Raw genomic sequence first — 14,988 nt, forward strand, 5'->3', positions numbered from 1 at the left:
TTGAACTCAGAATCTCGGACCCTCACACCCACCTCCTCCATTCAAGCTCCCTTTGCAGCCCTCCATGCCAGCACTTGCCCACAATGACCACACAATAAAAGGATCCAGGATCCCAACTCTCTTGGGTTTCTAGCCCAGCCCTCCTTCTCTAAATCGCCTTACTGGTCATCTCACTTAGTAGACACATTATCTGCTTGTTGGTAATCCCCAACCCCAGCAGATCCCTGACTATACAACCCTAGGTCCCCTAGGGCCCCTGGGGAAATCTGGGTACTCTCCAGTTCTGTCCCTCTTCCTGGGCGAGTCGGGAGTGGGAGAGAATGATGGAGTTGACTCTGATGCAGCCACTTCTTCCCAGGAGAGAAACAGGAGGGAGGCAGAGAGGAAGGAGGGGAGGAGAGTCAGGGAGGAGGGGGTAAATGGCTTAGCCACTAATTGCACCATTACCACCTTCAGAAAAAGGAAAAACCACTCAGTTTTGTTTCTGTGCACAATATGCTTCCCGCTTTGCCGCCAACGTTGCAATTCAGAGGCAGAGAAGAGAGGCCTTTGCTCAGGGGCTGCACAGCTGGTGGGTAGCGGGCAGGGCACAGAATATACATCTAAAGGCTAGAAGCAATCGCAGGTGAGCTGAAGAAAGGCTGCACTGCCACCCCCGTATCCCAGACCTGCTAGCCTGTCCCCAGGAGGAGACTGCTTCCACACATGAAAGCACTGGAACCACCCTTAGCGACCACCGAGGGCACCTGAGTCATTGCCCAGAGGAGAGAAGAGGCAGCGTTGGGCAGTGGTTAGAGTGACTCCATGACCTACAGGCTGTGATTGGGGATGAGTAGCCTAGCTTCTCTGTGCCTTGATTTCTTAATCTGCAAAATAGAGCTAACATTCCCTAACTCCAAGGCTGCTCTAAGGATTAAATGAGATGAGCACAGTGTCTGACATGCTGTAAATGCTCAAAAGATGGGAAATGATTCTTAGGAAGAAATTCAAAAGTCACTCCCTCTTTATACCGCTCCCTCTGAATCATGGAAGGACACACCACACATTACTCCAGGTGCCATTCTCTGAGTTCCCACTGGAACTGAGCTCAGGTTTGGACATCACCTTTCCTGTCCTGGTTTGCAGCATTCCTGCAGAACAAAGGACTGGGGCGGGAGAACAGGCCCAGCATGTCAGGTACTAACTAACTTAAACGCTGCTTTAGAAATTAACAAACAGGACAAAAGGGAATTGTGCCCCGAGGTTGTATTAATGGGGGTCTAATGTTCTGAATAAAGGAGATGATAGTCCAGCTTGGCTTGGAGCTGGCTTGAGCCTTTCCCCTCTCCTCAATCCTTCCTTGCTCCCCTTGAGCCCTTCCTTCTCAGATATCCCTGTCTTTCCTCTTCCTTTTTATCCCTTTTCCAAGTTTCTGTCTCCCTTCCTCTCTTCCTGTCAGTTTCATTCGTTTTCTTCCTCCCCGTGCTGGCCTGGACCCTGTGCACACAGTCCTAGGGGGTGGGCAGGACCCAGGCTGTAGGGTCCTGATGTTGCAGAGATAATTGGAGAGGATGGAGAAGGAGGAGGAAAACAGAGAAGAGGAAAAGGTCTCCTTGGCAACTCCTTGTTATACACACACACACACACACACACACACACACACACACACACACACACAAACACACCTCCGAACTTTCAAAGGCCTCAAACATGGGTGTGGGCACTGCCTCAGACAGGCAACCCCCATCCTGACTGTAACTGCCACTCTGCCGAGGAGGCACGACTGCTAATTCACTGCTTCCCCTGTGCCCAAGAGGCTGGTAGCTATGCCCAGTGGTGGCGGACAGTGAGGAGCCAGCCCTGCCTGCGTGGTGCTGAGTGCACAAGACTCTGATTGCATCAGGGGGACTGTTTCTGCCAAACTCCCCATTCCCCAGGGAAGCGGCAGGCAGGAGAGCCCACATGTGCACCACCCCCCACCCCCAGCTGCAACTTGCATGCAGTACACAAGAGCAGGCCTGCTTGCCACAGCCTGGTGGCCAGGAGTGGATGCTTTGGAGGGTGCTGAGCTTGGCTCCTACACGCTAGGACAGGGAACAGGAACACAGGCTGTGCACGGGGAGCAGGGCCAAATTCCTGGGTCACAGCAGTGGGTGACAGCTGACTCCCCTACACGAGCTCACATGCACATGCCCGAGTGCCTCAGGGTCCTGCAGGGCCTGGGCGGGCACCATAGAAAACGTGCCATCCACACGGTCCCCGTGAGGCCTGTCCCATTAAGGGCAGTGAGCATGGGGGCAGAATCAGTGGAAAGTGGGCCAAGAGAGCAAAGAGCCTACAGAGGGTCTGGGTGGAGAGTGATCTGGTTCGTTAACTGCAGTGAGTAATGCCAGCCTCGCACTCAGAAGGGAGAGGAGGCAGGGGTCAGGCCCTGTGCCTTGAGGTATCCCACAGAGGTAGCACCAGCTACTGGGCCCAGGTTTGCACAGCCCAACCTGCGGCTTGCAGACCCAAGTTCTAGTCCTGCCGTTGGCAGCGAGTGCTTATGGCAGTTCTTCTTTCCCACTGAGACCTCCGTTTCTTCCTGAGAAATGTAAAGACAAGATGTTCCTTCACTGACTCCAAGGACATGAAAAATAGTTCTTTCCACTTTAGAGCCAAGCCCTGTGCTAAGCACTTTACATATTGCACTATTTTTATACCTCACAACAAATGTCCGTGAGATTGGTACAATCATCGCCTGCTTTGCAGAGATGTGGCAAGACCTACTAGTCGAAGATCTGTTTGACTTCAGCACCCCTGCCCTGTCTGTAGGACTTCACTAGAGCTGGACAGGCCCAGAGTCAGCCCCATCCCCTGATAGACAGGGGACTAAGGCCCAGAGAGAGGAAGCTGCCTTCATGCAGTCGCTGAAGTCAGGAGCTGTCAGGATGACAATCCAGAACACCTGACTCCCACCACAGTGCTCCTTCCCTTATCCTCCTCTGCCCCCCTCTTTCCTGCAGTCGGGGCTACTTGCCTAGGTCCCAAGGTGCCCAATAGGCACCAACAGAAAGGAGGACATGGTGCCAAGGCCCAGCAGGAGATGTGCCCAGAGCTCTGCTCCTCCAGCCAGGTTGGGGTTCTCCCCTGGATCCCAGGGGCCTGGTCACCTAACCCACCTTGCTGGCAGATCTGTGGCTGTTTGGTCCAGTCAAGGGGAAAAGAGGGGAACTGTCTAGCATCTCCGGGCCCCACTCCCCCCAGATCTATGACAAGGGAACAGAGCTGCCCCTGGTCTGCCCACCCTCTACCCCTCCCCGCCACAGGTGCTGCAAGCATCTGCCTGGGAATGCCATCCAGAGACCTGACAGAGTCCAGACCCAGGTGCCGTGGCTGCAGGGGAAGGTAGAAGCCATAGGCAGTAGGAGGAAGGGGACCGGGCAACATGTTCCTCGCTGGGCACAGCAGAAGCCATGGCAAGCAGGCTGAGCCTCTCATCACATTGCCCTGAGCCCTGAGTTGCTCCTTATCCTGAGACCCTCCACCAGTCCTAGACCCCAGTCAGCTACCAGCACCCTGGTTAGGTAGGCTTGGGGTCTGCTGTGCCATGGACAGGGTCACAGGCTGAACTTGAGCGGGGCTCCTGGCCTGTTTGCTGCTTTCTGGGTTGGGCAGGAGACTGAGGCTGATGAGCTCTAGGCTGGGTTGAAGGTAAGATCAGGCCTCCTTCTCAGGGCAGCAGGAGCGGGCACCAGCCCCAAGCCCCTGTCCCAGGTGGGCTCTACATGTTTAGGGCCCAGTGGGCCACAGAGGGGATGCCTTGGTGCCTAGGAACAAGTAGAAATAGGCCTTTTATGGTCCTGCACTTGTGGCCACCAAAGGCAGAGAAGTAGGGCTGGCTGAAGCTGGAGGCGGGGCTGCTCAGACAGAGCCAACTCAGCACACACGAGAGGCCTCTGCTCAGCTGGTGTGAGCCTGGGGCAGCAAGGGAGTCCTGGCTCCATACCACTCTGGAAGGGCCCAGCCTGCATGACTGGGACAAGGGTCCTGCAGGGCTGCGATATCTCAGGTAAGTGGCAGACCATAGATGAGCCAGCCCTGGGGTATGCTGGACCTGGGACTGCAGAGTTCCCCTCCAGAACAGGCGGAAACACTGAGGGTGGCTGGAACCCAGAGGCCTCAGCTGGTTGTGGCCCCTGAGTAATCACAACCCAGGCATTGACATTCTGGAGACAGAGAAGGGTTCTGGTTGAGGGAAGCCAGAATAGGGAAACGAGAGCAGGGTTGGGGGGAAGGGGCCCAGAACATGGAGGTCACCTCCACTGTGCAGCCCCAGCCGGACTGTCACTCCTGGGCTCAGCCACACTCTGCAGTAGGCCTGTCACTCTGCCACCAAGTCTTGAACCCCTCACTGCACCGCACCCACCCCACCCCACCCCACCCCACCCCACCCGTCCCGCTCATCCACATGCTGACGAGTCCTAACAGGCCTCCTTTGCCAGAGACAAAAATAACTATTTTCAAAATTCACAGCAGGGCTTTCGCCTACACACGCTGCACGGACTGGAAGCTGAAGGGAGATATGCAGAACGCAGTGTGCAGATAGAGGCCGCTACCCAGCCAGCGAGCCCTGAAACCCCCACACCCTCCTCCCCACCGCCCAGCCCATGTCCCCCAATACACACATGCCCAGTGGTGCCCAGAACACCTAGGGGATGGGTTCTCAGTTCATTCACTGTACACTGGGACAGTGAGGTCCAGAGGGAGCCCGAGGCCACACAGAGGATCTGGGGTAGGACTGGGCCAGAACCCACATGTTCTGTCCCCTGGACCATACTCAGGACCAATGGTGAGCTCGCACCTGGCCCAGGACGCACGTGCACACACCCACACCAGCTCACAGCACTGCAGCCCTCGCTTCTGTGTTCCTGCGTTTTAATCAAGTTCACGGGTTCCTCTACAACCATTACTGCGGCCGGTTCTCTACAGGCCTGTGAGGTAGGCAGAGCCAGGGCTACCATCCCCTTGTGCAGATGTGGAAATCGAGGCCCAGGAAAGAGGACTGGGCCCTAGGTCAGAGCAGAAGCCAGATGCTCTGATGGTTGGCGCGGGGCTCTTTGCACAGTTGCTTCCACTACTTTAGATCCTGCAGCAGCTAACAGCCAGGCCCAGTCCTCCTCTTCCCTCCCAGGAAGGGGAGCTCACCACCACCAGTCTGTCCCCAGGACTGGCCCAGGTCTCATGAGGAGCCAGGAAGGTCCCAGGTCCCTGCACCTCCAACCTCAGTACTCAGGGCATGGCTTCAGACAGAGGTCAAGATCGTCATGCCTCAGCTCGGGTCCAGGCCTGGAGCTGCCTCCGGGTGGCCCCTCACCCAGGAAGTACCACAAAGGTTCAGGGTTCAACAGCAAGGCCTTAAGTGAGCTAGGCAGTGACAAAGTTGGTGGGAACTTCACTGTGGTCCCAGGCACCAGATCCACACCACAGAGCGACGAAGTCATTAGAGCTCATTCTCCAGATGAGGGAAATGAGGCTCAGAGAGCTCGTGCAGGTCACCAAAGGTCATAGAGCAGGTCAACAGAGGCAGGACTGGGACCCCGGGCATCCCAGTCTTGTTTATTCTCCCCCAAGCCCCAAACCAAGCTACCCACCCTTCAACTGAGAGACTGTATGGCCCCCATTTCCCTGAAGAGGACTTGACTGGAAGCCCCTCCCTGGTGAGGAACAGGGCCAGCTTGCATGGGAAAGTATCTCAGCCCCACCCATCAGATCCGATGGGACATCAGTCTGGTGTTGAGTTTACGGAAAAAGGATCTCAGCTTGCAAATCTTGCATTTTTTCTTGCGTCGCCCCCTGGACTGGCTTCGAGCCCTGCCTTCCTCCTCTTCTTCATCTTCTTCCTCATCACTGGCCCAAGGCCCCCATGCACCCCCATTAAAGTCAGGATGGGCCCGGGGATTCTCAGCTGGGTATCGCACAGGGATAGCTGTGCGGTTATAGTCCACCAAGCGGGCCAGCAGGGCTCGGACCACATCTGGCCGCTGGCCAGCGAGGTCCTCCCGTTCGTAGGGGTCAGCGCTGATGTTGAACAGCCACACGGCCTGGCGGGCACTGGCCATCCTCTCCAGGTTCCACCAACTGCCAGGGAAGGCGGCCAGCGTCTGGGGTGGGATCCAGTCGCCATAGCCGGGGTCTCCCGTCAGCAGCTTCCACTCGCCCACGCGGATGGCGGCCTGCACGGCGGTATTCCAGATGCCGAAGCCGCCCTCCAGGGAGCCGTGCCGGGCATGGTTGTAGAGTGGGTCAATGTTGTGCAGAATCTCTGTGCGTGGTGAGGCCCGGCCCTCACTGATGGCTGGCCACACGTCATAACCGTCCAGCCCATCAGCTGCCGAGGCAGTGCCCCCTGCCAGAGCCACCAGGGTCGGGTACCAGTCAGTGATGTGCACCAGTGCCCGGCTTGTCCGTCGCTTTCTCTTGAGCAGGGGGCTATGGACAAAGCCCAGGCCCCGCACACCCCCTTCCCAGTAAGTGCCCTTGCGTCCTCGCAGCGGCCAGTTGCTGCCCCCCGAGAAGGTCTGGCCGCCGTTGTCACTGGAGAAGATGATGACACTGTTGTTGTAGAAACCATGGCGCTTGAGGGCCCAGGTGATGTTGCGCACGGCCTCATCCATGCAGGTCACCATGGCCGCGTACTTCCTCCGCGCCACATTGCCCATGGTGCGGTAGCGGTACAGGTACTCGCGCGGGGACTGCAGAGGCGTGTGGACCGCCTGGAAGGCCACATAGAGGAAGAGGGGCTGCCGGGGGCTGTGGCTGGCTAGGATGTGGCTGACGCGCTGGGCGTAGAGGAGAGTGGAGTATTGGCCGCTGAGCCCCCAGGCCACATTCTCACCCTCGTGCAGGTCGAAGCCGCACACCCCTGGGCCATCACAGTTGTCATAGGTGTAGTAGTCCACGTTGCCTGTGAGCGAGCCCAGGAAGGTGTCAAAGCCCCGGCGCGTGGGCAGGCACTCCTTCCGGTAAAAGCCCAGGTGCCACTTGCCCACCATATGGGTAGAGTAGCCCAGCTCCTGAAGCTTCTGGGGCAGTGTCACCTGGTCCAGGGGCAGGCAGTTGGGCTGCCGAGGGCGGATGATGGAGTGCTGAAGTCCTGTGTGGATCTGGTATCTGGCAGGAAGAGGGGAGGACACAGAAATCACTGGTGAGGCAGAAACCACTGTTCTGGCTCCCCAACCTCCAACACTCACTCCGAGGTGAGCTCAGGTCCCAGCACTACCGGCAAGAAAAGCAAAGTAACTAGTGCTGTGCTGTGCTCAGTCGCTCAGTCGTGTCCGGCTCTTTGCAGCCCCATGGACTGTGGCCCGCCAGGCTCCTCTGTCCATGGGGATTCTCCAGGCAAGAATACAGGAGTGGGTTGCCATGCCCTCCTCCAGGGGATCTTCCCAGCCCAGGAATCGAACCCAGGTCTCTTGCATTGCAGGAGGATTCTTTACCAGATGAGCTACCAGGAAAGCCCAGTAGGTATTATCAAATGTGCCCAGCACTTCAAATGCATTAGCTCACTGAACCCTCAAAATCAACTGCAGCAGGTATTTGTCATCTTACAGATGAGGAGGTTGGAGCCCAAAGTGGTTAAGTCACTCAAGCAGTATCACACAGCCAGGAAGTTGGGGAGTTAAGAGTTGAATCCAAGCTAATCATGACAATAACAATAACAAAGGCTGGTGCCAGCCACTTGTATGCTCAGTATTGCGGTGCTATGCCCTTTATAGGAATTATCTCACTAAATCCTCACTTTAACGTGGCGGCGGGGGGGGGGTGCCTATCGTTATTATTATTCCCATCTCCCAAATAAGAAAACAGAGGCTCAGTAAATTAAATCATTTAACCAGCGAGTCAATTAGTAATTAGAATTGGGATTTGTATCCCCAACAGTTTGACTCCAGATTTCAGGGTCCCTACATTCTAAGCCACTAACTAGTCATGGGGTCTAGAGCAAGTCCTCCTCTCATAGATCAGTTCAGTTCAGTCGCTCAGTCATGTCTGACTCTTTGAAACCCCATGAATTGCAGCACGCCAGGCCTCCCTGTCCATCACCAACTCCAGGAGTGCACTCAGACTCACATCCATTGAGTCAGTGATGCCATCCAGCCATCTCATCCTGTCGTCCCCTTCTCCTCCTACCCTCAATCCTTCCCAGCATCAAAGTCTTTTCCAATGAGTCAACTCTTCACATGAGGTGGCCAAAGTACTGGAGTTTCAGCTTCAGCATCAGTCCCTCCAAAGAAATCCCAGGGCTGATCTCATTCAGAATGGACTGGTTGGATCTCCTTGCAGTCCAAGGGACTCTCAAGAGTCTTCTCCAACACCACAGTTCAAACGCATCAATTCTTCGGCGCTCAGCCTTCTTCACAGTCCAACTCTCACATCCATACAGGACCACAGGAAAAACCATAGCCTTGACTAGACGGACCTTAGTCGGCAAACTAATGTCTCTGCTTTTGAATATGCTATCTAGGTTGGTCATAACTTTTCTCCCAAGGAGTAAGCACCTTTTAATTTCATGGCTGCAATCACCATCTGCAGTGATTTTGGAGCCCCCAAAAATAAAGTCTGACACTGTTTCCACTGTTTCCCCATCTATTTCCCATGAAGTGATGGGACCAGATGCCATGATCTTCATTTTCTGAATGTTGAGCTTTAAGCCAACTTTTTCGCTCTCCACTTTCACTTTCATCAAGAGGCTTTTTAGTTCCTCTTCACTTTCTGCCATAAGGGTGGTATCATCTGCATATCTGAGGTTACTGATATTTCTTCTCTCCTATTCACTCTTAATGGAGAAGGCAATGGCACCCTACTCCAGTACTCTTGCCTGGAAAATCCCATGGACCGAGGAGCCTGGTGGGCTGCAGTCCATGGGGTCACTAAGAGTGGGACACGACTGAGCGACTTCACTTTCACTTTTCACTTTCATGCATTGGAGAAGGAAATGGCAACCGACTCCAGTGTTCTTGCTTGGAGAATCCCAGGGACGGGGGAGCCTGGTGGGCTGCTTTCTGTGGGGTCGCACAGAGTCGGACGTGACTGAAGCGACTTAGCGGCAGCAGCATTCCCTCTTAAAAGTCCAGCCCAAATGTTACCATCACTATAAAGTTTCTCACTCAAAGAATGAGCCACTTTTGCTTCTGGGTTCTTACAGCATTAAGTACAAACCTTCACTGGTCCCACTTAGCCATAGGATTCTACTTGGCTGTACATACATGTTCTTGGGCCCAATGATATTTAATGAGACTGCCCCTTACTCCTCTTTGTATTCCTAGTGCTCCGGAGATGTTTCAAGGACACTCAATTACTTATGAAATGAATGAATGAAGAATGACACTCAAAGGATTTTAGAACCAGAAGGGACTCAAATCATTCTCTAGTTTATTCATCTCAACTTAAAAAGAAATTAAGGTTCAGAGGAAGGGAAAGACTGTTTAAGTTCACTCAGTGGTCAGGAGCAGAGCCAGGACCTGAACATAGAGCCAATCAGAGTCCCCAAACACAGGCCCTTTTCTGGTAGATTAGGCTGCCACTTCTTTCCCCCATGGAGGCCCCAGTTAGCTCATGTGAGGAGTGAGCTGGTTGGAATGGGACACATGTAAAAACCGTTCAGCTCGCAGATGTTATGAGACCAGTTCTCAGGTGCCTGCCTGCAAGTTTATGTGGCCCTGAGATCCAGGTCACTCACACAGGCTAACACCCTGAGGTAGGAGCAAACGGTGAGCAGAACTCTTCATTCCCCATTTATTCATTTCTATCCCATTTCTTCTTCTGTGGTCAAGGGGCCCATGTTATCTGCTTAGAGTGTCGCCGTCACTCAGGCTTACAAACCCTAGCCGAAGTAAGAAGCCTGGAACTTCACAAGTGTATTAGAACCCCACACCGTTTTCTCACTCCCAGGCATCCAAGTTAGGCCGGTCATGACCTAAATTCCTGATACCTTTAAGCTGGTCACTGGGGTGCATTTTTCTGTTTTGGTTTCCTTATCTTAAAGCTGTTTTGGTTGTCAGCTATCATTAGCTACTACTGCCATTTTTAACACTATAGGCTGCACACACTATTTCACTTACTTTGCCTAAGTAACCTACAGTGAAGACTGTTATTACCTCCATTCCACTGATGATAAAACTGAGGCTCCCAAGAGTGCAGCAACAGGCCCAAGTTCAAGATGGCTGGCAAGCAGGAGCACTGAGCTTTGAGCCCAGGTCTCAGTAACTCACACTCAAAATCTATCAGTGATGTGGCCTCTGCAGACCCTGGGTTAAGCTAATGAATGATTAGATTTGATACAAGAAGTACCCAAGGGCCCCGAGTGGCAGTAGGCCTCTTTTTCGCAGAGGCTGGACACCATAGAACCCTGCTTGGTAAAGTGGGTGGGCCAGCTAAGAGTCACTAGTCTGTCTGCAAGTGAGTAACATGGGAAACTGGCTCTCTCCAGCTTTACCAAACACGACTGGATGCACTAACAAACACTAATGAGAGTAGTCAGCATCAGTCAGATGGAGCCAGCTAGCTGCAGGGGGCAGAGGGCAGACACTGCCCGGCCAGCTCAGCTAACTCTGCAGATGGGGGGGTGGGGAGGTGGCAGGGCTGGAACGCGGCCCTGCATGCTGCTCATTCCCCTGCTTAAACCAAAAGTCATCTCTCGGAGAGAAATGCTAATTTGTGCACCACTCTTGGGAATGCAGATTCCTCCTCCCTCTTCTGGAAGCCGGCTAACATTGGATCTTTACTGTCAGCCCTCACCCCCAACTCATACACTTGAGCCCCTTCCTCTTTCCGATTCTCTCTCTCAGTTCCTAGAGCTAAATGCTAAGTGCCAGGTTGAAGAAAGAAAAGGCAACTATTTGATTCCCAGCTCCAGGGCCCCTCTAAGCACCTGGCTTCTCAGACTTCTCTCCTACCCATCCCAAAGCTGGGCACAGGCACCAAGTTTGGCCCTCCCTGACTCTGTGACTCAGTTTCTCCCATCCAGGAAACAGGAAGACTATGGCTCTGGTTTCTGAGATCACACTAGTGGCTTCTGGCTGGAATTTGGGAGAAAGCACGCCTTGGACCCCATCCAAGGAGGATTAGCTTCAGCCTTGCCAAAGGATTTTCTCCTAAGTGGCCAGAGTTTGCCTTCCACACACCCACCTCCTGTTTCCCTGCTCTATTAATCCTGTAATCCTACCACCTTGCCTGTGGACAACTCCTTACAGAGAAAGCAGCACGTCTCCTTGGGGCTTCCAGCCAACTTGGGAGGATTTTGCAGATGAAAAAACAGAGGCTTTGAGAAATGAAGTAACTAGCCTAAGGCTACACAGGTCAGGCATCCTGTGTGTGCCTTTCTCCTCCACCTATCCATTCCTTGGCTTCTTCCCAATGTCATCATTAAACAATTTGGAGGCCCTAATCCTTCCAGGAACATTGTGGCTGCCATTTATTGATAACCAAGCAGCCTATATGCAACTGGTTCCATCCTCATCAGTCTTTTTCAAGATTAAAAACTGTTCTTCACCCCATTTTATGGACAAGAAAACTGAGGCTTAGAGAAGTTACACACCCTGCTCAGGGCCTCAGGGTATGTAAATATTAACAGAAGCAACATTCAAACCTAGATGTCAGAGGCTTCCATGTTCCTCTAACAAAGAGATGATCAGATATCTCCATCACATGGTATGGAGTCTAAATGTCCTAGAACATCAGAGGGATTAGATCCCCAAAGATGATCCAACCCATTCAGTGTACAGGTAGGGAAACCGAGTCCCGGAAAGGGCAAAGGTCTTTACTAATGATCACACAGTCAGCTGGAGACAGAATTGGCTGTGAGCCGGGGCTTCCCAGCTCCCAGTGGTGTTAATGTCAGTACAAAGTGAAAACTACAGCTGGGTTTATTTGGGGCTTGGACCGGCATCAGTGGCTTGGTCATGCTTACCTGCCGGTGAGAAGTTGGCTCCGTGAAGGCGTGCAGATGGGCTGGATATAATAATTCTCCAACTTGACACCCTCGGCTGCCAGGCGGTCCAGAGTGGGGGTTTCGATATCTGAGCCATGGTAGCCCACGTCGTGGTAGCCCTGGTCGTCGGTGAGGATGAATATGATGTGGGGAGGCTGCGGTGGAGCAGCCGAGGGGTGCTCCACGCCAGCCTCCGCGGGCGCGTCGGCGACCAGGCTCGGCTTGGCCCAGTCCCAGGACAGGTAGCCGAAGCCGAGCAGGCTAACTAGAGAGAAGCCGGTAAGGGCGTGCATCGCCATGCCGGCCCGTGCGTCCCGGCGCGCAGCGCTCCCAGGGCCTCACCGCCTCGCGCGCCCAGGGCGCACGGCCCGCACGCCCGCCGGCCGACTAGCCCGGACGCTGCTAGAGCGCTCAGCGTGCCCGGGGGGCGACCCAGAGGTCGGTCCGGGACTGGCTGGACGATGAGGCCGAACCTGCGCGGCCGCAGCGGGGCGCTCTGAGGAGGTCAGGCCCGCGCAGTCTCCCGCCGCCCCAGCGCCCGCCCTGCGCCGCTCGTGTCCCTCTCCCCTAGTTCAGCCAGGCCAGCCTGAGACACGGTGTGGCGGCTTCCAAAAAGTGCTCTCGACCATCCTCTGACTCCCCTCTTCGTTCTAGCCCTTGATTTCCCCCGCCTCCTAATTTCTCTCGCCTCTGCTTTCCCTTTCTCCTCCTCCCGACCCTCCAGCCCCCGGCCCGGCCTCTCGCCCCGCCCGGAGTCGGGAGAACTGTCGGCTCCCCTTAGGGAGGTGGGCAGGACCCCAGCAGAGAAGAGGGGAGGGACGCACGGGTTGGGCGGGTCTGTGGGGGACACCGCGGGAGAGAATGAGAAAAAGTTGTAACATCTGCCGGGGCCGAGCCCCAGGTGGAGGGGCGGGGCGTCCAGCGGCGGCTCCGCCCCCGGGCGGGAAGCCCAGGCCGACTGGGCCCTCCGGCTCCAGCCTCCGCCCTAGCCCAGACTGGGGAAAGGAGGAAGGGGGGCTGCTTGGAATTCGATGGAACGGCTCTGGAATGGCCTGGTCAGACATTCCTCGATCATGGAGTCTTAGCTTATCCGAGCGCCAGTCCTGGAAGGGATGTGCATCATTTTCTATTCCAACCGGGTCAGTCCGCCACTGGAGACACTGAGGCCTGGACGTGGCCAGAAACTCGTCTAAATCACGAACAAATTGGTGGCTTCTTCCCTGGGGCTCACAGTGGCTGTCTGAAGTAGCAGTAGAGACAGCAGTGGAGAATAGGGAAGGCTGTGCCACTTGGCTTACCTCTCTCCTCAACCTCTCCCCCTCCTCATTCTTCAGTTGACAGCTAGACTGGCAGCACTAGTATCCAGAGGACAGGAGCTGTTGTACACATCTCATTATCCCCAGGCTCCAGAAGCTCCATCAGTACGGGTATCGCTGGGATGAACAGATGAACGGGCCTCGAGGGTCACCCAGGCTAACACCCACTCAAAATCTCTGTACCAGGGAAGGCAAGCTTGGGGGACTCCTGGGCCAGGCAAGTATCACACATGAGTCAAGCAGAGAGGCTGCTGTGTTGCCAGAGGAAGGCAGCAGGCGCATGGGGCAAAGGACCTCAGCCTTGAGTCCAGCTGACCTTCGTTATGCAAGAATGTGGACCAGTGTTTGCAGATCTTCTGATTTTCCAAGAACACCCAAATCTAGATTGTTATGAGAAATATTCTGATTGTTAAGAGCTAGTAATTCGTTTAAAGCCAAATCAAAGCACTGTACAGGCCAAATCAAACCTATCAGGAGGAACTGCCCTGGTGGTCCAGTGGTTGGGAGCCTGGCTGCCAATGCAGGGGACATGGGTTCAATCCCTTGCCCAGGAACTAAGATCCCACACTCTGTAGGAAAATTAAGCCCTTGTGCCACAACTAATGAGCCCGTGTGCTAGAGCGCACAAGCTGCAAGAAGAGAAGCCTCCACAATGAGAAGCCCAGGCACCACAAAGAATAGCACCCGCTCTCTACAGCTAGAGAAAACCTGGGAATAGCAGCAAAAAGAGTCAGAAATCATTAATTATTTATTTAAATAAGAGAAAGAGAAGATTTGCATACTGCTGTCTAAAGCTACTTCCAGCTTTTCAAGGACTGGCTCCCATCAGTTTAAAAAAAAAGAGTATAGGGAATATTTTAGGCCATTGGGTGCCTGTTTGCAGCTTCCGCTCTGCATCATTGTTTTCTAGATTTTAACGAGGCTGTATTTTTTAATGGGAGAACTGAATTAAACAAAACTAGTTAGTGTTTTTTTTTTTTCCTTGTTTTTTACTACCGGAACTTCAGTCTTTAATATGCTGATCTCCAAAAGCTGTTTTTCCCAATTTTATGTAACCAAGGACCCTCTTTTTCACAGAGCTCCTCTAAGAGCCAGTGTTTTAGAAACTTTGACATACAAAGACTGCCCAGGTGGGTCTTCTCTCCCAGCATCTTTCCCCTGCCAATATTCTGCTGTGATCCCTTCTCTTTTCTTTAAAACCACTGTGTGTGGGGAAAGAAACCAGACCTCCAAAATAGCAGCCCAAAGTGAATCTGCATTTCGAAATGAGGGCTGCGTGGGGCTGGCCACTCCTGTTTGCTCAAAGCCCCATATTTAGGATGACCAGATTTATCAGAAGGGAAAACTGAGCCTGTTGTTCTGGCAGAAGAAATGTTGAGGACAGACAGGAAAAATACAGCGTCCTGAGGGGAATGCTGCTAAAATGGTGCTTCCGGAGGCTTCGGCCTGAGGCTGTCCAGGATGTCAAAGTGGGACAGGTCACAGGAGGTCAGATGGACTTGGGTTTTGCATTTTTTGCATTGTCTGTCCCAGACCTGGGTTCTTGGTTCCTGAAGTGACCAAGTTCCTCCTGAGAAATGGCACAAGGAGAAACAGCAAGGGGGATGGGGTGGGGATGCAACCTTGAAGATACAAATCCAAGGAGGCCAGCTCACAGGCTGCAGATTTCTGTGGGGTTGCCATAGGGACAAGACAAGCAGAATTTCTGAGAGTTCAAGACCATGG

The 14,988-nt window shown here is 53.9% G+C and overlaps 1 protein-coding gene across 1 annotated transcript; it reads right to left on the reverse strand.

The window, feature by feature from the left end:
- Positions 1-5,710: 5,710 nt before the first annotated feature.
- ARSI (arylsulfatase family member I) lies at positions 5,711-12,246 on the reverse strand. Its single transcript, XM_052643874.1, has 2 exons — positions 11,927-12,246; positions 5,711-7,131 (listed from the first exon to the last, which is right to left on the reverse strand). The coding sequence occupies exons 1-2, from the start codon at positions 12,244-12,246 to the stop codon at positions 5,727-5,729; spliced, it is 1,725 nt and encodes a 574-aa protein (XP_052499834.1). The 3' UTR covers positions 5,711-5,726.
- Positions 12,247-14,988: the final 2,742 nt, after the last annotated feature.

Source organism: Budorcas taxicolor, chromosome 7 (assembly GCF_023091745.1).
Source record: "Budorcas taxicolor isolate Tak-1 chromosome 7, Takin1.1, whole genome shotgun sequence".
NCBI classification, from domain to species: domain Eukaryota; kingdom Metazoa; phylum Chordata; class Mammalia; order Artiodactyla; family Bovidae; genus Budorcas; species Budorcas taxicolor.

Coding starts and splice junctions, on each gene's coding strand:
- ARSI (XM_052643874.1), bottom strand. CDS start 12,246: ATGGCGATGCACGCCCTTACCGGCTTCTCTCTAGTTAGCCTGCTCGGC. Junction 7,132..11,926: donor AGCCAACTTCTCACCGGCAG/GTAAGCATGACC, acceptor TCTTCCTGCCAG/ATACCAGATCCACACAGGAC.